Genomic DNA, 25,378 nt, shown 5'->3' with positions numbered 1-25,378 from the left:
GCCACAGTTGTTCGCGATTGCTTTAAAGAACATTATGGGAAATTCGAGCAAATGATTTGGTCACCAAGATCTTTCGACATGAATCCGATCGAACAATTATGAGACATAATCAAGAGGTCAGTTTGTATACAACATCTTTTTATCACTCAGTGTGTGTTTTCCGTGATTTCCCTAAATTAGTCGACAAAAATGCAGAACACGTTTTATGTGGGAGTTGCGTAAGGCATGAATAAAGACACACTTTGATATTAAAAAAAAAAAAAACTATTTCGAATGAGCATGTACATTAGGACAGAAACTGAAAAGAATAGCCCTCTAAATATAACATGTTGTACAATCGTAACTTTATTTGTGGCAACTGAACATCCTTCAATGAAATGTGGAAGCAAAATACATTTGGTCCAAATCAGTATAAAAAAAACAGGATTGCTGAAAATAAAACACAAGCTATCCAACTTTCCAGAGCTACATATTTATGAGGACGTAATCTCGCCTCAAATCCATACCGTTTCGTGTTCTTATCGAGGTCAATTTTCTTCATAACTTCTATAGTGTCTCTCCTTCTGCGTCTCCTGCTGTAATGACCTGCATCACTGAAAGTTTGAGATGTTTGTATCGGCGTGTTATTAACGTTTCCTTTCTTTTTTTGCAATCGTTATTTCAACAAGATGAGTGTCAGCATCTTTTCTGTCCATGCAGCTATCTCCAGCTCTTGATGTTCTCGCACATAATACCAATTTCTTTGAACAGCAGAGACATATATTTCCATCTGAAATGAGGATATTGACTGGCTTTTGACACCTACAGTTTTTAATGAAGAAAAAAGAGATCCCTGTTATCAGTTCCATTTTATCTACTGGAGAACGTGAATAAATAAGTGTGGAAGGATTTAGGAGTAGGAAAAATTTCATTCCCCTGTCGAGAAACGTGTCATTACTGAGTCAGATAGTCCATCTTTCCCAAAGAATTGGCAATGAGAACATAACAAATACAAAATTTTAATTTTTTTCGGTGAATAAATAGATCAGATATGCAGGAATATATCATCCCATGAATGGAGGAAAGAACAGCGTGGTACATTACATGATGTTAGCTAAATTTGTCAGTCAGACCACTCTAAAAGCACAAACTTAAAGGAAAAGTTAGGCTGTAATATATATATAGTATTTTGTCTTTTTAAAGTGCTCAGATAGTGCCGCGTTGCTTTCCTTTGCATGAGTCTGGCACAGAGTGCATTCATGTTGTTAAGTGCATAGGCTTAGTCTAAGGTTTTGTACAATATTCACTCAGCACACAGCCAACTACACAGGCTGGTCCATATGTGTGGAACTAGATAAATAAAACAAAAACAAGTGAATAAATAGAAATTTATAGTCAAGTAGTGTGCTGACGGAAACTGGGGAAACCTGAGAAGCTATGTACATGGCGACCATTTTGGAAGTCGCCATCTTCGACACAGCTGATAATTATCAGATGGATAGAAGATCATGTGATATATCAAATGGGTGGACTATTACACGAGGAAAACAATGCTGTCTTTCCTACGTACACATACTTGTTGTTTCTCGTGTTATGACTGACGTTCCTTAATTACACGTGTCGTGAAAACCGATGTCGTTAACACAAACTGAACGAATTGAGAACTTCCTGATTTCGCGAGAGAATAGCGCCCGTGTTATCGCATAGGATTTCAGCCAGCGCATCACAGACAGAACGCCCAATATCCACAGCGCGGCGGTGAAACTTCTTGCAAAATTCCTTGAAAGTGGCTCTGTCGCAGGAAAATTGACAATCTGTAGATCAAAAACGGCTACGGATGAAGCATCATCAGCTGCTGTTTTGGTATTGTAGAGTGAAAGTTCAACCGAATCTTGCAGGAATCAGCCATACATCAATAGGGAGAATTTTGGTTCACTTGCTGCTTTTTGCCACCATTTCTTTTCATATTAATCACCGATTTCATAATAAGAAAAACTCTTTACAACTCGAACATGGGCATACGTTGGAATAAGGAATCAAGGCCTTCGGATCTGGATTTTTCTGAAGAACGACCACAGACAACTATTGTCTACCATGCTGGATTACCAAGTTCTAAAAAAATAAATGCTGATAAGACAAACACAGTGTGCATAAAAAGTGGAAACCTGCCAACCCAAATTATAATGAAACGGACGACAATCAAATGGAAGTATTATAATGAAACAGACGACAATCAAATGGAAGTATATGGTTTCAGAGATTTCTCCAGGTCTCAAACATCTATGACATATGTATGCAGACGGAAGTGATGAATGAAAATTTATACCAAGACCAGGCATCGAACCCAGCTCTGCTGCTCACTAGGCACATGTGCTAACAGCTAAGCTACTACGGCACAGTCGCTTTGCATAACTGCACAGGCTGCCCTAGAATGCCTCCACCCTCAGTCCAAATTCACATTCCCCTAAACTAGAGCAGGGTAGCTGAGGCCAACTGCTTTAGAATAACATCTTAGCATCGAACGAAACGGGGGATCCTGCTTGATTACAGCAGTCATGTCTGGGTTTCATGCAGGATCCCTTGTTTCGTTCAATGGCGAGATGATATTCCATTATAGCCAAGCTATAAATTATCATTCCTCGCTTCACTCTGCATATATACACGACAAAGAAGGTACTGACCGATTTCCATACCCCAGCAGCATTATCTGTAATAACGAGAACTTAGATGCATACAGCATCAGTAGAAATGGGAGAGCTTGTACAGTCTTCCAATGAAAGCGATCCATATAGCAATTACACTGTAAGTGTGCCCACAAAACTACTTCTCTATCATCGTACCGATGGCCACATGCGAATGTGAGATCTGGAAAAATCAGCAATCAGCACGCCAGCTCAACGTTTTCCACCGACTATGCTTGAGGTGAATTTTGCAGATCAGTTATCACGACCACATTTCAGATAATGACATGCTAAGAAGACGTGGTCCACACAGCCTCCACAAAATCGTTGCTGAAAGAAGGCTGAAGCTTTTGGGGCACATTCCACGAAAGAAATATGGAAAATGCCCAAAGCAACACTGTTGTGGAAATCAACAGGTGGATACGGAAGTAGAGGAAGCCCTCGTAACACTTGTAAACGAAGTTTTTCAAAGATTATTGAATGTATAGACATAAACTGGTTGAAATTTGAAGACTTTGTAGCCTATTAGATGATCGAGTTTGCTGGAAGAAATTGGTTGCCCAATATGCTACATACCATTGGGTGAAGTAAGGAAGTCAGTTTAAGTCCATGAGCAATGAGCGAATCAAATAACATCCACCATACAACGTGCTGTACAACACATCGAAAACATTCTGTAAGCTTCATGTGTTACTATTGGCATGTGTCTTGTTCTCTATAAAATGCGACGTAACTCGAGATTGAATAAAGCTACACTCAAATGAAAGACCCTACTATTTTTGTATGTGACATGATCCCCTTTCCCTTTGAAAACTACAAGTTGGATCCAAGATGATGATTTCCAAAATGATCCCCGTATTGGTAACATAACCTCGAACGTGCCCCCTCCCCCTCTGCAGAAACATGTCTTGTACTACTTGACTTTAAATTTCTATTTATCAACAAATTTTGGTTTTAGAAGTGTTCTTCCACATTTGTGGACTACCCTGTAGCCCTTTATACCTGGTTATTTTCTCAGGATACTTAAAGTCCATTAAAATGCATAAAAATTCTCTCATCATAAACAGTAAACATGACTGCTTGCACATATATGTGTGTGGAAAGTCTTTATAGTACGACTAGATACATAATACAAACTTATTACACTGTTATAAATTAATGAGACTGGAATGTAACATCAACAAAACTCTGTGAATACAATGATAAACATCTGTTCCATTCACTGACATTTCCCTCCAATGCAGAAGGATCTGATATGTCATTTTTTTCCATTCACTTCATCACATTTCAACTGCCCATATTTTGTTGTAAGCTTAACAGGATTATTATTTACAGTAAACACTGAAACTTGACGAGAGATTACACAGCATAAGTCGTGGTTCAAGACTTATTCGAATGATAAAGCAGAGCAAAGAAGCAGTTCTTTTTCTGTTAATACTATGATGCAACAGTTTGGTCATAATCAGCAAACATCTCGAAAACCACGAAGCAGCAAGCACCCTGCTCGTTCGGCAGATCTCCGCAGCTTTGGCGAACCACTTTCTGGCTGGGGAGGTTTCTGTAAACTGCGAGTCTGACCAAAACAGAAGCTAGAGTTCCAGCAGAGACGTGGCAACGTGGCAGCTGCAGCGCCTCCCTTGCAATTGGTGGACCACCGACCAATAGCAGGCCACATCTGGAGCCTGCTGACCATTATGATGGGGACAGCAGGTAGCTCTTTACTCGTCTTCTGAACCATCGGGAAGCAGTGTTGCCTTGTCGCCAGACTGCAGCTCGTTCGACATCTTCTGTGACAAAAAAGGAAAAGGAAAAGACAAGAATAAAAAGTCATTTGTGAGTACAACCACTTTTTTAAGAATAATATTTAGTTTAGATATCTTAGACATTATTTCGAGATAGTATCACGATTATATTGCCAATATTAATGTGCTGTCTGGTTGAAAGGGTGAACCACTGGAAGATATGGTTGGATACGAATGTAAATTTGTACACATACACAGCGCAAGTGGTTGCGTAAAGAATTACAGCTGAAATTCTCTGTGACAGGTAGACCTGCCTCCACGGTCCATTAGTCTTACTCCAGTACTGTTACCAGGACTAGTTGGATATAATAGAGTGTGAACAGTGTTAGATGTTGAACGATCACGGACATGGAGATACTGCCGACTATTGTGAAACGGTGTTGACAGCCCCCAGAAAAGTCTGAAAATGGCCTCATTGTGGTCGAACCGTGCAATTTCCAGACTTTTGGTGCATTCGATTGTGAAAGTGGCCCAGGTTTGGACTGCATCAAAATGTGAATGCCGGCATATTTTTCATCAAGGTTCTGGTCATCCACGTTTGACCACCACAGTGGAGGATCGCTGCACTGTGGACTGAGCACACTGTAACCTCTTCACATCTACAGCTGACATCTGAGAGCAGCGGTCGGAGAGCAGCAGCAATTGGAATAGAAAATTACCGATGTATGTGTAGACTGCCATGAACAATATCTTGCTAGAATGGTACTGTCTGGAAAGTGCGGACTGCTGACGTACCTCAGACAATTACTGTCAGTGAGTACGGTGGAGACCTGGGTGGAGGTGCATTTATTCCAACATTTTGGAGAGGAACAGTTGTGTTACTCGTGGAGTCATGTTATGAGTTGTCACCGAGAAGAGTCTCAGGCCACAGCTGGTAGTGACTAAGGTAACTCTGACGGAACGTTAATCGTCACGTTATGTCTCGTGAGACAGTATTCTGGTATCATTCATCAGCACACATGGCATGTGTCTCCATGAATTGCCTGCATAATATTGAGATACTCCCAGACAAAATCCCAGATGGCATGTGTCTCCATGAACTGCCTGCATAATGTTGAGATACTCCCAGACAAAATCCCAGATTTTTGTCTGATAGAACATGTTTCCGACCAGCTCAAATGTCGACTCTGTCTCATTGGGTCGTAGTATCCAGGATATCAAGGGCTAGTTACAATAGTTGTGGGATGGGCTGCCAGAGGAGAGGACAGATCGGCTTCAAGACACTCTTCCCAAATGAATCAGTGCATGCATGCAGGCCAGAAGGGGTGCAAAGTGATATTGCTAAGTAGGCTCAATACTGCGAAGTTTATTGAAAATTTCACTCGATTTTGCTATCACTCAACTTTTCAAGTTTCATTCGTCCTCCCTTTCTGGGTGCTTCGTCTTTTGGCCAGGCAGTGTATTTCATCCGAGTACTCATAGGAATTTTTATTAATTTATTCAGTTATCGATCTTGTGGCAACGGCCTTGCCGCAGTGGCTACACTGGTTCCCCTCAAATCACCGAAGTTAAGCGCTGTTGGGCGTGGCCGCCACTTGGATGGGTAACCGTTGGGGCCGCCATGTACTACTGCGATTTTTCGGGGTGCACTCAGCCTCGTGATGCCAACTGAGGAGCTGCTCGACCGAATAGTGGCGGCTCCGGTCAAAAGAAACCATCACAACGACTTGGAGAGCAGTGTGCTGACCACACGCCTCTCCTATCCACATCCTCCGCTGAGGATGACATGGCGATCGGATGGTCTCGATGGGCCACTTGTGGGCTGAAGACGGAGTGCTTTTTTTTTTATCGATCTTGCACATGCTATTGATGTTGTCATGGGTTGTGTAAAGTAAGAGATGCCATCATTATATTTAGGGTAAGTCACCTAAAACTTGTACTTATTTTGTAAGAGGTTCAATATACCGGAATGAGGTTTTCGGACAGCGATTGTTTGCAGAGAGGTACGTAATTTTATTGCACAGTTACTCGCCTCAAATTTTGTATCAGCTGAGATACTGAAACTTGATAATGCCAACATTGAAAGCTTGTGCAACAATACCAGGAAAATTGACTGCGCTGATAGGCAAGTTGGCTGGAATCGGCTAGTGTGTTGTTAACACTACTGGGTTCTCACCATTGAATCGGCGCCTGTGACTTGGTGGAACGGTGTGGGGGTCTAAGTAGCTTGGGCAAAAGCTACAAGCCACAGAAATGGTCGCTAAAGAACTATTGAGTGTGATTTCCCAATGTGTTATATAGTTCCAGCGAGGTACGATCAGTGGAATGCACTTGAGAGTAAGAATATTAAGCTGTGAGCTTCAAATTTGGTTTAGAAATCTTTTATGGCTGTTCATTCAGAAATACTGCAGGACAGGACATTACTATGTGTGAAAGGGCTACGGAATTTGCAATCTGTAAAGCCAAAAGGGATATTATAGTTTGCACATTCTCCGGTATTCTATTAGGAGAGGCCAGTACGTTTAACACGATGCTGCAGGTAGAGACTCAGGTAACCTGGGATGGGCCACATAGCTTGGCATGTGGGATCCAGCGTTTCTCAACATGGGGAGTTCGCCAAGAATGACTGACATGGGATAACCACCGATTGAGACTTACCAACATTTAATGCATGCACCACAGCATGCGAAATGTATTTCGTTAGTAATAAAATAATTTACATTAGCACAACATTTTATGAGGCGTTAGACCCTAGACCGCGCAGCTACCCCGCGTGGCTGTATTTTTGGAAATGGAGCTGAGTGTTGTGGTACTACTTCATTGGTAGTTTCAATAGCTCACACTCACAGAGTGGTTAAAATACATTATCTTAACACAGCAAATACTGAGGACCAACTGTCAGACATTTTCAGTTGTAAATAAATGACTACCACATCACAGGAAGTGCACTATCATTATAGTATTTAAGTATTGCAATTTGCAATACTAAATGCTATTAAGAAAGTAACAATAAGTTCCTGTTGCGAGGCGATATGTTTTCTAAATGAGAGAGTTATGAACAGTAATCATGAAATCTGTTTATGGTAACAAAATACGAATGATGAAGTATGCGAAAGAGTACATCGTAAAGTAAATAAAAGAGCTGGTATGTCTCCACCGAGTTTCGTCTTTCTTCCTTGTAGGTTCACGGTATCGTTAATCAAATGCACCAGGCGTTTCAATGGGTCCCGTCCCCAATCCTCAGTGGCGGTCCAACATTTGTTGCCGTTAACGCCTGCCGCTCCCAGGTGGGAACCCCAATTCCGCGAGCCGCCGCGTCAGAGCGCCACTCTCTAGTGGGAATCGGTCTTTAGTGCCTCTCACATGACCATGGCAGCACTGGGCGGGGTATGTGAATAACAAAAACCTGCACCACCAAAACGGTTCTGTTCCACAAAGCTCGACGTACCCTCAAACGGCGAGAGGTGAGAACACGTAATGGACACAGGAATTTCTACATCTACGTATACGTGATTACTCTGCTATTCACAATAAAGTGCCTGGCGGAGGGTTAAATGAACCACCTTCAAGCTGTGTCTTTACCGTTCCACTCTCGAACGGAGCGTGGGAAAAACGAGCACTTAAATTATGCTGTGCGAGTCATGATTTCTCTTATTTTATCGTGACGATCATTTCTCCCTATGTAGGTGGGTGCCAACAGAATGTTTTCGCAATCGGAGGAGAAAACTGGTGATGACTATCTCCCCTATTTCGCGATAATACAAAACGAGCTGCCCTTCTTTGAGTTTTTTCGATGTCATCCGTCAGTCTCATCTCATTCAGTTCCCACATCACACAGTAGTACTCCAGAGCAGGGTGGACAAACGTGATGTAAGGAGTCTCTTTAGTAGACCTGTTGCACCGCCTAAGTGTTCTACCAATGAAGCGCGGTCTTTGGCTTCCTCTAGCCAAAACATTATCTATGTGGTCTTTCCAATTTAGCTGAGTGGTCAGCGTGTCGGATTGCTGTCCTACTGGCCCGGGCTCGATTCCCGGCTGGGTCGAGGATTTTATCCGCTCAAGGACTGGGTGTTGTGCAGTCTTCGTCAACATTTCATCCCCGTCCGGCACTCAGGTCGCCCAATGTGGGGTCGAATGTAACAAGACCTGCACCAAGGCGGCCGGACCTGCCCCGCAAGGGGCCTCCCGGCCAATGACGCCAAACGTTCCTTTCCATTTTCCGTTCCCAATTAGCTTATTTTTAACTGTAATCCGTAAATACACCTTGGGCGTCGGAATTTACAGCTTTCAGATCGGGTAATCGAAATTGAGCGGATTTCTTTTAGTACTCATGCGAATAACTTCACACTTTTCATATTCAGAGTCAATTGCCACTTTTCACGCCATACAGATACACTACTAGAAATTAAAATTGCTACACCAAGAAGAAATGCAGATGATAAACGGGTCTTCATTGGACAAATATATTTTACTAGAAATCACATGTGATTACATTGTCACGCAATTTGGGTGCATAGAACCTCAGAAATCAATACCCAGAACAACCACCTCTGGCCGTAATAACGGCCTTGATACTCCTTGGCATTGAGTCAAACAGAGCTTGGATGGCGTGTACAGGTACAGCTGCCCATGCAGCTTCAACACGATATCACAGTTTATCAAGAGTGGTGACTGGGGTATTGTGACGAGCCAGTTGCTCGGCCACCATTGACCAGACGTTTTTAATTGGTGAGAGGTCTGGAGAATGTTCTGGCCACGGCAGCAGTCGAACATCTTCTGTATCCAGAAAGGCCTATACATGACCTGCAACACGCCGTCCTGCATTATCCTGCTGAAATGTAGCGTTTCGCAGGTATCGAATGAAGGGTAGAGCCACGGGTCGTAACACATCTAAAATGTAACGTCCACTGTTCAAAGTGCCGTCAGTCGAACAAGAGGTGACCGAGACGTGTAACCAATGGCACCCCATACCATCACGCCGGGTGATACGCCAGTATGGTGATGATGAATACAAGCTTCTAATGTGCGTTCACTGTGATGTCACCAAACACGGATGCGACCATAATGATGCTGTAAACAGGACCTGAATTCATCCGAAAAAATGACATTTTGCCATTCGCGTACCCAGGTTCCTCGTGTTGTACATCATCGCAGGCGCTCCTGTCTGTACATCTGTTGACTCAGGGATCGAGACGTGGCTGCACGATCCGTTACAGCCGTGCGGACAAGATGCCTGTCATCTCGACCATCTCGACTGCTAGTGATAAGAGGCCGTTGGGATCCAGCACAGTGTTCCGTATTACCCTCCTGAACCTACCGATTCCATATTCTGCTAACAGTCATTGGATCTCGACCAACGTGAGCAGCAATGTTGCGATATAATAAACCACAATCGAGATAGGTTACAATCCGAGCTTTATCAAAGTCGGAAACGTGATGGTACGCATTTCTCCTCCTTACACGAGGCATCACTACAACGTTTCACCAGGCAACGCCGGTCAACTGGTGATTGTGTATGAAAACTCGGTTGGAAACTTTCCTTATGTCAGCACGTTCTAGGTGTCGCCAATGGCTCCAACTTTGTGTGAATGCTCTGAAAAGCTAATCATTTGCATATCACAGCATCTACTTCCTGTCGGTTTAATTTCGCGCCTGTAGCACGTGGTGTAGCAATTTTAATGGCCAGTTGTGTATCTTACAGGGTGTTTCAAAAGTGACCGGTATTTTTGAAACGGCAATAAAAACTAAACGAACAGCGATAGAAATACACCGTTTGTTGCAATATGCTTGGGACAACAGTACATTTTCAGGCGGACAAACTTTCGAAATTACAGTAGTAACAATTTTCAACAACAGATGGCGCTGCAAGTGATGTGAAAGATATAGAAGACAACGCAGTCTGTGGGTGCGCCATTCTGTACGTCGTCTTTCTGCTGTAAGCGTGTGCTGTTCACAACGTGCAAGTGTGCTGTGGACAACATGGCTTATTCCTTAGAACAGAGGATTTTTCTGGTGTTGGAATTCCACCGCCTAGAACACAGTGTTGTTGCAACAAGACGAAGTTTTCAACGGAGGTTTAATGTAACCAAAGCGATACAATAAAGCATCTGTTTGAAAAATTTCAACGGACTGGGAACGTGACGGATGCTGGAAAGGTAGGGCGACCGCGTACGGCAACCACAGAGGGCAACGCGCAGCTAGTGCAGCAGGTGGCCCAACAGCGGCGTCGGGTTTCCGTTCGCCGTGTTGCAGCTGCGGTCCAAATGACGCCAACGTCCACCTATCGTCTCATGCGCCAGAGTTTACACCTCTATCCGTACAAAATTCAAACGCGGCAACCCCTCAGCGCCGCTACCATTGCTGCACGAGAGACATTCGCTAACGATATAGTGCAAAGGACTGATGACGGCGATATGCATGTGGGCAGCATTTGGTTTACTGACGAAGCTTATTTTTACCTGGACGGCTTCGTCAACAAACAGAACTGGCGCATATGGGGAACCGAAAAGCCCCATGTTACAGTCCCATCGTCCCTGCGTCCTCAAAAAGTACTGGTCTGGGCCGCCATTTCTTCCAAAGGAATCATTGGCCCATTTTTCAGATCCGAAACGATTACTGCATCACGCTATCTGGACATTCTTCGTGAATTTGTGGCGGTACAAACTGCCTTAGACGACACTGCGAACACCTCTTGGTTTATGCAAGATGGTGCCCGGCCACATCGCACGGCCAACGTCTTTAATTTACTGAATGAATATTTCGATGATCGTGTGATTGCTTTGGGCTATCCGAAAGATACAGGAGGCGGCGTGGATTGGCCTCCCTATTCGCCAGACATGAACCCCTGTGACTTCTTTCTGTGGGGACACTTGAAAGACCAGGTGTACCGCCAGAATCCAGAAACAATTGAACAGCTGAAGCAGTACATCTCATCTGCATGTGAAGCCATTCCGCCAGACACGTTGTCAAAGGTTTTGGGTAATTTCAATCAGAGACTACGCCATATTATTGCTGCGCATGGTGGATATGTGGAAAATATCGTACTATAGAGTTTCCCAGACCGCAGCGCCATCTGTTGTTGACGATTGTAACTACTGTAATTTCGAAAGTTTGTCTGCCTGAAAATGTATTGTTGTCCCAAGCATATTGCAACAAACGGTGTATTTCTATCGCTGCTCGTTTAGTTTGTATTGCCGTTTCAAATATACCGGTCATTTTTGAAACACCCTGTATCTAAAGCGTTTTGCAATACCTTTTGGGCATCTGTTGACTTTACAAGACGGTAAATGACAGCATCATCTGCAAACAATCGGGATATTCAGATTGTCTCCTATGTCGTTAATATAGATCAGGGACAACAGGGGGCCTATAACACTTCCTTGTGGAACGCAGGATATTAGTTCTGTTTTACACGATGATTTTACGTCTATTACTACGAACTGTGACCTTTCTGACAGGAAATCACGAATCCAGTCGCACAACGGAGGCGATATTCCATACAGTTTGGTTAGAAGACGCTTGTGAGGAGAGGTGTCGAAAGCCTTCTGGAAATCTAAGAATATGAAATCAATTTGACATCCTCTGTCGATAGCACTCATTATAGAGTTAGTTGTGTTTCACAAGAACTATATTTTCTGAATCAGTGCTGACTATGTGCCAATAAATCGTTTTCTTCAAGATAATTCATAATGTTCGAGTACAGTCTCTCTCTCTCTCTCTTTCCAAGCATTAATCGCGACTTGCGGGGTCTGCTGTTATGTTTAAACGGACGTGGCACGTTAATTTTAATGGGTGGCCGAATGCTCTTCCCGTCGCCACCCCATACCCCCTGGGACGGAATCAGTGTACCCCAGCTACCTGCATCTTGTGTAAGCCATGGAATAGTGCGAACACGTTGCAAATGTCTGCGAGTCGCGTAACTGAGGCCGAACGTGTCGACCAGCCCGGTATTCACCTATCGGGATGTGGAAAACCGCCTAAAAACCACATCCAGGCTGGCCGGCACACCGGCCCTTGTCGTCAGTCCGCCAGACGGATTCGATCCTGGGCAGGCGCGCCTACGCGAGTCCAGGAAGCAGCGCATTAGAGCTCTCGGCTACCCTGGCCAGCAGTGTTCGAACACAGTATATGTTCCAAAACCCTACTGCAAATCGATGTTAGTGATATGGGCCTGTAATTCAGTAGATTACTCCTATTTCCCTCTTTGGGTATTGGTGTGACTTGAGCAATTTTCCAGTCTTTAGGTACGGATGTTCCTGTGAGCGAGCGGTTGTAAATAAATGCTAAAAATAGTCGAACGTGACCATTATGTTCGTGCAAGAGTTATGATGTGGGGAGGCATAATGTTGCTTTGGCGCACTAACGTCGGAATCGTTGAACGCGGTACACTCCTGAGTCATCATTATTGCGAGACTTCCTTCCCCAAGTGCTTCTTATCGGGGATTCATCCGGTCCTGATTTCATTTTATGGATGTCAATGCCCGCCTGCATTGAACAGCGATGGTGGAGGAGGTCTTGGAACGAGAGGATATTCGGCGAACGGTCTGCCCTGCCCTACCCCTAACTTAAATCATATCGCGAACGTTTGGAATGCTGCTGCTGCTGCTGCTGCTGCTGCTTTATCCTCCAGCGTCACCCGAAACCTGTCGGAAAGACGGCAAGGACAGAATGTGGCCGCCACTGTTTTAGTTGCTTCTTCCGTAGGCGGTCGCCGGCATGCTCTTCCCTACCTTCTCGCAGAGAGCGTACTGGAGCTGCCGGAGTTGCGACAATCCTCTTAGTGCCGCCAGCACAGATAATGGGCTTCCCTCTCATTAGGCAACTTTCCTCCCGCCGGTCCCCAGGGGAAAACAAAAAAGCCACCGAAAGCAAATAGTCTTAAATGAATAAAAAGGAGAGGTAAATTCGATAGCACTCTATAAAGTCCCGCCCACGAGACGCACAAGGCAGTATATTCTGTCGCCCAGGTTGATAACTCGTCTCCTGACTTCCCGAAGACGTTCGATACAGCTTTGCACTGTTGCCTAATGAACAAAATACCAGCATAAGATTACGTGACTAATGAGGAGGCACTGAATAGAGTTAGGGAGACAAGAAATTTGCGGCACAACTTGAGTACAAGGTGGGATCTGTTGATACGACAGACTCGGAGACATCAATGATCACCAGTTTAGTACTGGAGAGAAGTGTGGAGGATAAAAGTCGCAGAGGGAGACCAAGAGATTAATACAATAAGCAGATTCAGAAGGATGTAGGCTGCAGTAGTTGGAGATGAAGAGGCTTGCACAGGATGGAGCAACATGGAGAGCTGCGTCACAACGAGTCTTTGGACTGAAGACCACCACGAGCTCAAAAACAATAACAACGACGCCGACGACGAGAAATCAGGTTTCTGATTGTATTAAAAATTTACTAGACATTATGACAAAAAAATGGCTCTGAGCACTATGGGACTTAACTTCTAAGGTCATCAGTCTCCTAGAACTTAGAACTACTTAAACCTAACTAACCTAAGGACATCACACACATCCATGCCCGAGGCAGGATTCGAACCTGCGACCGAAACGGTTGCGTGGTTCCAGACTGAAGCGCCTGGAACCGCTCGGCCACTCCGGCCGGCACATTATGACAGAGTAAATACGAGGGCGTGCTTAAAACGCGTCCGAAATTTTATGTGAAAACTGTTAGAGATTTATAAATGAAACAAACGGTTAAATGCGAACATTTTAGGTTAGGCTTTACAGTGACAGTTATCGACATTAAATGAAACAAGTTTACTGCTACCAGTCACTGTTTATTTGTCTCCACGATGCGTTTCAAAGGTTTAAACCTCCATCATCAGGTGGACTTACGTTTGTTAGAATGACATTTCTGTGTGTATGTGCTGTGTTACGATTTTTTCGCGGAACTTGTGCAACTGTCTAGTGGAGATATAAAACACTACTTCAGAACATGGTTTTGGGTAATATGGTTTAAAGAAACAAACGTTATTTACATTCTACATCTGTATTCTTCACGTCTATATATCTGTCTTTCTATACAGGGTGTTACAAAAAGGTACGGCCAAACTTTCAGGAAACATTCCTTACACATAAAGAGGGAAAATATGTTATGTGGAACGCTTACTTCCCATGCTAGAGCTCATTTTATTACTTCTCTTCAAATCACATTCATCATGGAATGGAAACACACAGCAACAGAACGTACCAGCGTCACTTCACTTTGTTACAGGAAATGTTCAAAATGTCCTCCGTTAGCGAGGATACATGCATCCACTCTCCGTCACATGGAATCCCTGATGCGGGCGTATTGTATCACAGCGGTCCACAATACGAGCACGAAGAATCTCTACATTTGGTACCGGGGTTGCGTAGACAAGAGCTTTCAAATGCCCCCATAAATGCAAGTCAAAAGGGTTGAGGTCAGGAGACCGTGGAGGCTATGGAATTGGTCCGCCTCTACCAATCCATCGGTCACCGAATCTGTTGTTGAGAAGCGTACGAACACTTTGACTAAAATGTGCAGGAGCTCCATCGTGCATGAACCACATGTTCTGTCGGACTTGTAAAGGCACATATTCTAGCAGCACAGGTAGAGTATCCCGTATAATACCATGATAACGTGCTCCATTGAGCGTAGGTGGAAGGACATGGGGCCCAGTCGAGACATCACCAACAATGCCTGCCCAAACGTTCACAGAAAAACTGTGTTGATGACGTGATTGCACAATTGGGTGCGGATTCTCTTCAGCCCACACATGTTGATTGTGAAAAATTACAATTTGATCACTTTGGAATGAAGCCTCATCGGTAAAGAAAACATTTGCACTGAAATGAGGATTGACACATTGTTGGATGAACAATTCGCAGAAGTGTATCCGTGGATGCCAATCAGCTGCTGATAGTGCCTGCAGACGCTGTACATGGTACGGAAACAACTGGTTCTCCCGTAGCACTCTCCATACAGATACGTGGTCAACGTTACCTTGTACAGCAGCAACTTCTCTGACGCTGACATTAGGGTTATCGACAACTGCACGAAGAATTACCTCGTCCATTGCAGGTGTCCTCGTCGTTCTAGGTCTTCCCCAGTCGCGAGTCATAGGCTGGAATGTTCTGTGCTCCCTAAGTTGCTTCGAACGTCTTCCTGTCGAGACACCTTCGTTCTGGAAATCTGTCTCGATACAAACGTTCCGCACCACGGCTATTGCCCCGTGGTAATCCATACATCAAACGGGCATCTGCCAACTCCGCATTTGTGGACATTGCACTGACTGCAAAACCACGTTCGTGATGAACACTAACCTGTTGATGCTACGAACTGATCTGCTTGATGCTAGTACTGTAGAGCAATGAGTCGCATGTCAACACAAGCACCGAAGTCAACATTACCTTCCTTCAATAGGGACAACTGGCGGTGAATCGAGGGAGTACAGTACATACTGACGAAACTGAAACGAGCTCTAACATGGAAATTAAGCGTTTCCGGACACATGCCCACATTACGTCTTTTCTTTCTTTGTGTGTGAGGAAAGTTTCCTGAAAGTTTGGCCGTACCTTTTTGTAACTCCCTGTATAGTCACGCTAGTGACGGACACATTTCTTCCCACGAGAGACCAGTTTGTTGCTACGTTCACTGTAGGGTGTTCGACTTTCTTGACGGGGCCACAACAACGCCACCTCTGCTTGCACCGTTTCATCACTACCAAAGCGAACTCCTCGAAGGTGGTGTTAGTGAAGAGATAAAACTCTGATGGGGCCAAGTCGGTACTATGAGGAGGATGATTGACGGCCGCCAACCCTGGGTGCCGGACTGTTGCAGATATCGCTGCGCTCGTGTGTGGTCCTGCATTGTCATGCTGAAGCAGACGGTGTTTCATGTTTGGATGACCTCTTCGACTTCGACACTCGTTTACAGCACGCTGTTTCTACGCATAGATATACACTCCTGGAAATTGAAATAAGAACACCGTGAATTCATTGTCCCAGGAAGGGGAAACTTTATTGACACATTCCTGGGGTCAGATACATCACATGATCACACTGACAGAACCACAGGCACATAGACACAGGCAACAGAGCATGCACAATGTCGGCACTAGTACAGTGTATATCCACCTTTCGCAGCAATGCAGGCTGCTATTCTCCCATGGAGACGATCGTAGAGATGCTGGATGTAGTCCTGTGGAACGGCTTGCCATACCATTTCCACCTGGCGCCTCAGTTGGACCAGCGTTCGTGCTGGACATGCAGACCGCGTGAGACGACGCTTCATCCAGTCCCAAACATGCTCAATGGGGGACAGATCCGGAGATCTTGCTGGCCAGGGTAGTTGACTTACACCTTCTAGAGCACGTTGGGTGGCACGGGATACATGAGGACGTGCATTGTCCTGTTGGAACAGCAAGTTCCCTTGCCGGTCTAGGAATGGTAGAACGATGGGTTCGATGACGGTTTGGATGTACCGTGCACTATTCAGTGTCCCCTCGACGATCACCAGAGGTGTACGGCCTGTGTAGGACCATGATGCCGGGTGTTAGCCCTGTGTGCTTCGGTCGTATGCAGTCCTGATTGTGGCGCTCACCTCCACGGCGCCAATCACGCATACGACCATCACTGGCACCAAGGCAGAAGCGACTCTCATCGCTGAAGACGACACGTCTCCATTCGTCCCTCCATTCACGCCTGTCGCGTCACCACTGGAGGCGGGCTGCACGATGTTGGGGCGTGAGCGGAAGACGGCCTAACGGTGTGCGGGACCGTAGCCCAGCTTCATGGAGACGGTTGCGAATGGTCCTCGCCGATACCCCAGGAGCAACAGTGTCCCTAATTTGCTGGGAAGTGGCGGTGCGGTCCCCTACGACACTGCGTAGGATCCTACGGTCTTGGCGTGCATCCGTGCGTCGCTGCGGTCCGGTCCCAGGTCAACGGGCACGTGCATCTTCCGCCGACCACTGGCGACAACATAGATGTACTGTGGAGACCTCACGCCCCACGTGTTGAGCAATTCGGCGGTACGTCCACCCGGCCTCCCGCATGCCCACTATACGCCCTCGCTCAAAGTCCGTCAACTGCACATACGGTTCACATCCACGCTGTCGCGGCATGCTACCAGTGTTAAAGACTGCGATGGAGCTCCGTATGCCACGGCAAACTGGCTGACACTGACGGCAGTGGTGCACAAATGCTGCGCAGCTAGCGCCATTCGACGGCCAACACCGCGGTTCCTGGTGTGTCCGCTGTGCCGTGCGTCTGATCATTGCTTGTACAGCCCTCTCGCAGTGTCCGGAGCAAGTATGGTGGGTCTGACACACCGGTGTCAATGTGTTCTTTTTTCCATTTCCAGGAGTGTAGTTACGTTATGTACCGCCACGTTATACGCAACAAATTTGAGCCTGTAGCAGCAGAGGGCTACAAATATAGGCATGTAGAATGAAGATGTAGAACGTTAATCAAGTTCGTTTTATGTAAAAATGTTTAAGAGTTTTCAAGCAAAAAATTATGAGGTATTCCTTTTCGCTTGCCCCCGTAATTATTAACTTAGAGAGGGCGGCAGATGGCATTTTTCAAGGGAGTGTTACAGGGCCGTTATGGTTCACAATGCGTGCAGCGTGTTTCAGAAAGTTTGCATCGAACGTCTGGGTGTAATAGACTGCATTATGGGGAACGACTTTTCTTAGAGACGAAATGTTGGCCGACGCTTTCTGGCGATGCTAGATGTCTTTCTACTGGATTCGCCCGGTCCTGGAACGACGAGGTTTCGCAGTACTAGCGAGGTCTACTAACCAGATCTGTAGCTTAATACGCACTCCAGTCCACTGATAAAAGTTTTTCAACAAGAAAACATTAAGAATGAGTGTCTCTAACAAGGGAAACGTCCCATCGCATGCCCGTCAGATTTGGTGGTAAGTTGGCCCATGGGATATCCCGTCAAAAACTGGACACAGATCAAGCATGAAAACAGGAAGAGGGTATACTGAACTGTGTAGAAAAGAAGCGAAATAGAAAAACTGAACCTCTAAATTTAATATGTGCAATATGGAGCAGTGGAAGAGCCGGATTCAAATCTCCCTCATGGCCTAACTTTTTTTCACGAAATTACAAACTGTCCGTCCGGTCATTGACATGTCTGTTCGCTGTATCCTAATTTGTACCTGTGTCGTGGTTTAATGTCAATTTACAATAGCGACTTGTAACGAAGGGACCTCCAGACGTACGTATTTCCTATTTGTCTCACACAGGAACCACATTTTATGCTTCTTCCGTTCCGTTTTGGAACTTTAGACTATTGAATTCCTTCGTTGTAACATAGTTCACACCCGTTTATTTGTTGTTTTTATTTCTGCGGGCGGTCCATACGTCATCTCGAATGCTCTCGCTATTCATCACAGAATATGAATCACGTGGTAAGAACATACACTACTGGCCATTAAAATTGCTACACGACGAAGGTGACGTGCTACAGACGCTAAATTTAACCGACAGCAAGGAGATGCTGTGATATGCAAATGATTAGCTTTTCAGAGCATTGACACAAGGTTGGCGCCGGTGGCGAGACCTACAACGTGCTGACATGAGGAAAGTTTCCAACCGATTCCTCACACACAAACAGCAGTTGACCGGCGTTGCCTGGTGAAACGTTGTTGTGATGCCTCGTGTATGGAGGAGAAATGCGTACCATCACATTTCCGGATTGAAGCCTATCGCGATTGCGGTTTATCGTATCGCGACATTGCTACTCTTGTTAATCGAGATCCGATGACTGTGAGCAGAATATGGAATCGGTGGGTTCAGGAGGGTAATACGGAACGCCGTGCTGGATCCCAACAGCCTCGTATCACTAGCAGTCGACATGACAGGCATCTTATCCGCATGGCTGTAACGGATCATGCAGCCACGTCTCGATCCCTGAGGACGTTTGCGAGACAACAACCACCTGCACGAACAGTTCGACGACGTTTGCAGCAGCATGGACTATCAGCTCAGAGACCATGGCTGCCGTTACCCTTGACGGTACATCACAGACAGGAGCGCCTGCGATGGTGTACTCGACGACGAACCTAGGTGCACGAATGGTAAAACGTAATTGTTTCGGATGAATCCAGGTTCTGTTTACAGCACTGTGATGGTCGCATCCGTGTTTGGTGACATCGCGGTGAACGTACATTCGAAGCGTGTATTCGTCATCGCCATGGTGGCGTATCACCCGGCGTGGCGGTATGGGGTGCCATTGGTTAAACGTCTCGGTCACCTCTTGTTCGCACTGACGGCACTTTGAACAGTGGACCTTACATATCAGATGTGTTACGACCCGTAGCTCTACCCTTCATTCGATCCTTGCGAAAGCCTACGTTTCAGGAGGATAATGCACGACCGCATGTTGCAGGTCCTGTACGGGCCTTTCTGGACACAGAAAATGTTCGACTGCTGCCCTGGCCAGCATATTCTCCAGATCTCTCACCAATTGAAAACGTCTGGTCAATGGTGGCCGAGGAACTGGCTCGTCACAATACGCCAGTCACTACTCTTGAACTGTGGTACCGTGTTGAAGCTGCATGGACAGCTGTACCTGTACACGCCATCCAAGCTCTGTTTGACTCGATGTCCAGGCGTATCAAGGCTGTTATTATGGCCAGAGGTGGTTGTTCTGGGTACTGATTTGTCAGGATCTATGCACCCAAATTGCGTGAAAATGTAGTCACATGTCAGTTCTAGTATAACATATTTGTCCAATGAATACCCGTTTATCATCTGCATTTCTTCTTGGTGTAGCAATTGTAATGGCCACTTGTGTATTACCGAGGCATAGGTCTCTCACTGAAATGAAAACAACAAATAAACGGGTGTGAACTATGATACAACGAAGGAATTCAATAGTCTAAAGTTCCTAAACGCTAGACCGGCCGGAGTGGCCGAGGGTTCTAGGCTGGAACCGCGCTGCTGCAACGGTCGCAAGTTCAAATCCTACCTCGGGCATGGATGTGTGTGATGTCCTCAGATTAGTTAGGTTTAAGTAGCTCTAAGTCCTAGGGGACTGATGACCACAGTTGTTGAGTCCCATAGTGCTCAGAGCCATTTTTTTTCGAAACGCTAGAGACATAACATGTGGTAACTAAAAACTAAACGAAACTCCTTCCGAACAGGCCGTGAATGCCCAACAGTACCGACCGGGCGCCGCTTCATCCTCAGCCCACAGCGTCACTGGAAGCGGACATGGAGGGGCATGTGGTCCGCCCACCGCTCTCCTGGCCACATGGCAGTTTACGAGACCGGAGCCGCTACTTCTCAGTCAATTTGCTCCTCAGTTGGCCTCACAAGGGCCGAGTGCACCCCGCTTGCCAACAGCGCTAGGCAGACCGGATGGTCACCCATCCAAGTGCTAGCCCAGCCCGACAGAACTTAATTCGGTGAGCTGACGAGAACCGGTGTTACCACTGCGCCAAGGCTGTTGGCAACATGTACCTGTATAGAACAAATGAGATGTACGTACTGTGCGTCTAGGGGTCCCGTACTTCGGAAGGTCCCTTCGTTACACGTCGCTGTTGCAAAAGGGACATTACGCCACGACACATACACATATCTGTATGCAGTGAACAGACACAAAATTGGGAAGTAAGGGAGATTTGAACTCAGGACTTCCACTGCAAGCTCTTAACACCGTGACCACACAACCAAGGCACCGCGATGAGTTATGTTGTTCGATATTGCACTTATTAAATGTGGACCGTCTACTGTTTCTATTTTGCTTTTTTTTCATAGTTCAGTACACCTTTTTCTTGTTTTCATGCTTGATCTATGTTCAGTTTTTGACGGGCTATCCAATAGGCCAACGTACCATTAAATCTGAGGTAGAGGCTGGGGTGTGATGTGTAGTTTCCCTTGTAAGTACAGAAAGATATTTTAGAAGCAACTCTCATATATTACTCTCAGAATTTTCACTTCTTGCTGTCTGATAGTTCATTGCGAGTGCTTTCGGTAAGTGTCTGAGAGTCGTGTGAGAGCAGGTATCAGAAGCGTTTACAAGCAGCAGGGTGAGAATGTCTGTAAGAGTTGGGAGATCAGCCATCGCGAGATTTCTCTGTCGTAGTTCTGTGCGTGAAGGAAGAGGCTGACAAGGCAGAGCGTGGGGTTGCAGCTATAGTTTTAAAAAAACCTTAAGCGAAAGCCTTTGTGTTGGTAAAATGTAAATGTCGTGTGACTAAGGCCTCCCGTCGGGTAGACCGCTTGTCGGGTGCAAGTCTTTCGATTTGACGCCACTTCGGCGACTTGCGCGTCGATGGTGATGAAATAATGATGATTACGATAACACAACACCCAGAACCTGAGCGAAGAAAATCTCCGACCCACCCGGGAATCGAGCGAGGGCCCTTAGGATTGACATTCTGTCGCATTGACCACTCAGCAACCGGAGGGCGGACTTGTGTTAGATAACAGAGCGAATTAGGCGGCGGGGTGGTTTTGCAGCACGCAAGAATCTCACTGTAGAGCTTCTGATGGGAAATCCAAAATAATGTCGAAATTTTACGAGAATGACAGCGATGTTGATGGAAGAAATACTCTAACTGCACCCAGTATTACCAGTCAACATTCTATTATGTAATACACTGAAGCGCCAAAGAAAATGGTATAGTCATCCTTATTCAAATACAGAGATACGTAAACAGGCAGCATACGCCTCTATAAGACAAGGGTCTGTCGCCGTTGTAACATCTGTTAATACTGATACAATAGCAGGTTATCAAGATTTAAATTAGTTTGCACTCATGATGTTACAATCGGCGCACGAGCGATGGGGCACAGCATCTCCGACGTAGCGATGAAGTGGGATTTTCCCGTACAATCTCATAAGTTCATGGACTCTGCATGACAACAGCGAACATTTCAAGCTGGAGGAGGCTCTGTAATGATGTGGGTCCTGTGCAGTTGGAGTGATACGTCTAGATACGACTCTGACAGGTGACAAGTACGTAAGCATCCTGTTTGACCACCTGCATCCATTCATGTCCATTGTACATTCCAGCGGACTTGGGCAATTCCAGCAGGACAATGCGACATCCCACACGAAGACAACTGCTACGGAGTGGCTACAGCATTACTCTTCTGAGATTAAACACTTCCGCTGGCCTCCAGACTCCCCAGAAGTGACATTATTGAGCATATCTGGAAGGCCTTGCAAAGCGCGGTTCAGAAGAGCTCTCCACCCCCTCGTACTCTTACGGATTTATGGCCAGCCCTGCAGGATTGATGGTGTGAGTTCCCTCCAGCACTACTTGAGACATAAGTCAATGCCACGTCGTGTTGCGGCACTTCTGCGTGCTCGCGGTGGCCGTACACGACATTAGACAGGTGTACCAGTTTCTTTAGTTCTTCATTGTAAATAAATTGGTTTTGCAGACTACTTGTAACAACAATGCTGTCTCTCGTACCATCAACTACCAACTGACTGGAGAAACATTCAAAACAGAACGTCCACAGATATGTGTCACCAAGCAAAAACTCTGAAAAGAATAGAATCGTCTGGCGCAAAGCGATACATATGGAGGGTGGGAAGCGTCGTGCACTGCAGTGGGTGGAACAACTGGAATAAAATTTCTAAGCAATCGGTGAAGAACTTTTGGTGAGTTAATATTTTGAACAAACGAACTTTAATGTCTTTATTTATATAGATAAATGTTTACAAGTATAAATGTACATAGATAAATATTTATATAGTTTGAGCTAGGCAATAGGTCCGCAATTGCCCGCTCGGGTACTTGCTGTTGTGGTAAGAGAAGCACACACATGCACAGAAGCCCATGCAGCTGGAATGTCACTCCTGATAACGCAAGGGGCTTATATTGTGATGGCAGCAACGGGGGCGCAGAACTGGAGTGGAGGCCGAATGACGTCAGGAGTGACCTATGCCGTACGCTGGAGGAAGACGACGTGATGTCTGGAAGTGAGTGCTGCTACACCGATAACTGTATAGAAATCGCCTTCAGAAGAAACCAATTCTAACTGCCTCCTCATTTCGAATCACCTTGTTTAAGAACTACTTGACAAAACCCGGCATTGTCAGCATACTCATTTTGGCAATTTTCTATTAGAAACAGAATAACTGTGTAGTGGGGTGTCGAAAAAATTTCATTTCCATATACTCGCGAAAACACATTGAAATAATTATGAAAAGAGTCGCACACAGAAATATGCATAATGTACAAATACATAAGTAGAGTATCCAAATGAAGCAACACGGTACCGGACAATTCCTGTACGCTGGATGCAGCTGTTTCTCGTGTCCACAACTCGATCTTGTGAACGTTTCTATGGCAACGCCTCTTCATAAGTCTACAGACGGCAACTGTTCTCGCCTACAGCCATTTGTGCAAAAGCACAGCCAGGTGTCAGTGATATCCTTGAATTGACTGTGTAGGTGTCTTTACTAGTAAAGAGTGGTAGTATGAAAACATCATGCACGATTCGGCCTTTTTTTCATGTATCTCAGTGTTTAAGACGTCATATACCTTGAACTATCAATCATACAATGATGTAGTTGTATAGATACGTTCGGCGGCATATGTGTATGCTGCCAGTGAACTATGGTGCGAAGAGAGTTAGTAGAAAAGAAGTAAATAAATGTAATCGTTATGCATGATGAGGGTGTTTTTCACGCATCTTAGTATTTATGACGTCATATCACATGTTCTATGTGTGATGCAATGGTATAACTTTTTAGGTACATTCAGTGGCATATGTGGAAATTGTCTGCAAAATGTGTTGAGAATAGAATTAGTAGCAACTAAGTAATAAATTTAAACGTGAAGCACAATGCGGCAGTTTTTCAAGCACCGCCATGTGTATGACGTCACACCTCCTGAACTGTGATTGGTAGGTCGTTCTTACTCTCATGTGGCCGCGCGGTTCTAGGCGCGACAGTCTGGAACCGCATGACCGCTACGGTCGCAGGTTCGAATCCTGTCTCGGGCATGGATGCGTGGGCTGTCCTTAGGTTAGTTAGGTTTAAGTAGTTTCTGATGATCTCAGATGTTAAGCGCCATAGTGCTCAGAGCCATTTGAACCATTTTTCTTACTCCAACTGCGATTCTTGCCTGTCCTTAAGGAATAAGTGTACCTAGTGTGGTTGAAATCGACCCAGTGCTGTGAGAGGAGACGTGGAAAACACACACATGAGTCACAGTTGCCACCAAGAGTAGCTCCGAAAGTTCGATAGAAGCTGCAAACTTTGTGGGACAAAAGTTGTATGGGTCAATGGGGGCTATAATATGACGTTGATTTCTTGTTACTAGGTGGGGTCCCTTCAGAGATATGAAGGTCAACTTTGTTTTTTAAATGGGATGCTACCGTTTGGTACTTATTTTCTGATAGCGGCTATCGAGACGAATCCAATGATGGGTAACAGTAAGGTCTTTGAAGGTGAAAGAAGGTCACAAAGGTGGCATGAACGCCCATTTACAGAAGGTATCCGAAGTGATGATCATTGGTATCAATGCAGTGCTGCAATCTTCTTATCATGGATTGAGCGGTATTCCTTATCACATCGGCACTTATCGAAGCACATGCTCTGACAATTTTCTCTCGCATATCTTCAGGTGTAGTTGGAATGTATTTATAAACAATGTCTTTTACGAATCCCCCCCCCCCCCCCCCAGGGAATAATCGAGAGGCGTCAAGTCTGGCGAACGAGCCGACCACGACACATCTCCTCCACGTCCAATCCAACGATCTAGGAATTGTCTCTGCAACTCGCCATCAGCGAAAAATGTGCCAGACACCCACCGTGTAGATACCACATTCTGTTCGTTGTTCCTAGAGGTATTTCTTCCAATGACATACCTAATGTTTCTTGCTACCATTAAGATTTCCTTCGATGAATATTCACTATTTCTACAATATACGAAACAATATACGAAAGAGAATTATCGTAGCATGTGCTTCGATAAGTGCCGATGTGATAAGGAATACCACTCAGTCTACGATA

The 25,378-nt window shown here is 45.4% G+C and overlaps 1 protein-coding gene across 2 annotated transcripts in view; it reads right to left on the bottom strand.

The window, feature by feature from the left end:
* Window positions 1–978: 978 nt before the first annotated feature.
* The window catches only part of LOC126291839 (uncharacterized), a 501,394-nt gene continuing 476,994 nt past the window's right edge, over window positions 979–25,378 (bottom strand). Inside the window, exon 7 of one of the 2 annotated variants that reach the window (XM_049985553.1) lies at window positions 979–4,447. In XM_049985553.1, the coding sequence (XP_049841510.1) occupies window positions 4,379–4,447 (69 nt within the window). In that variant the 3' untranslated portion in view covers window positions 979–4,378. The remainder of the gene's footprint in view (window positions 4,448–25,378) is intronic. The other variant, XM_049985554.1, reaches the window with a different exon arrangement.

This window comes from Schistocerca gregaria, chromosome 9 (genome assembly GCF_023897955.1).
Source record: "Schistocerca gregaria isolate iqSchGreg1 chromosome 9, iqSchGreg1.2, whole genome shotgun sequence".
NCBI lineage: Eukaryota > Metazoa > Arthropoda > Insecta > Orthoptera > Acrididae > Schistocerca > Schistocerca gregaria.
The sequence above is the reverse complement of the archived record's forward strand: the minus strand, read 5'-3'. Positions and strand labels throughout refer to the sequence as shown.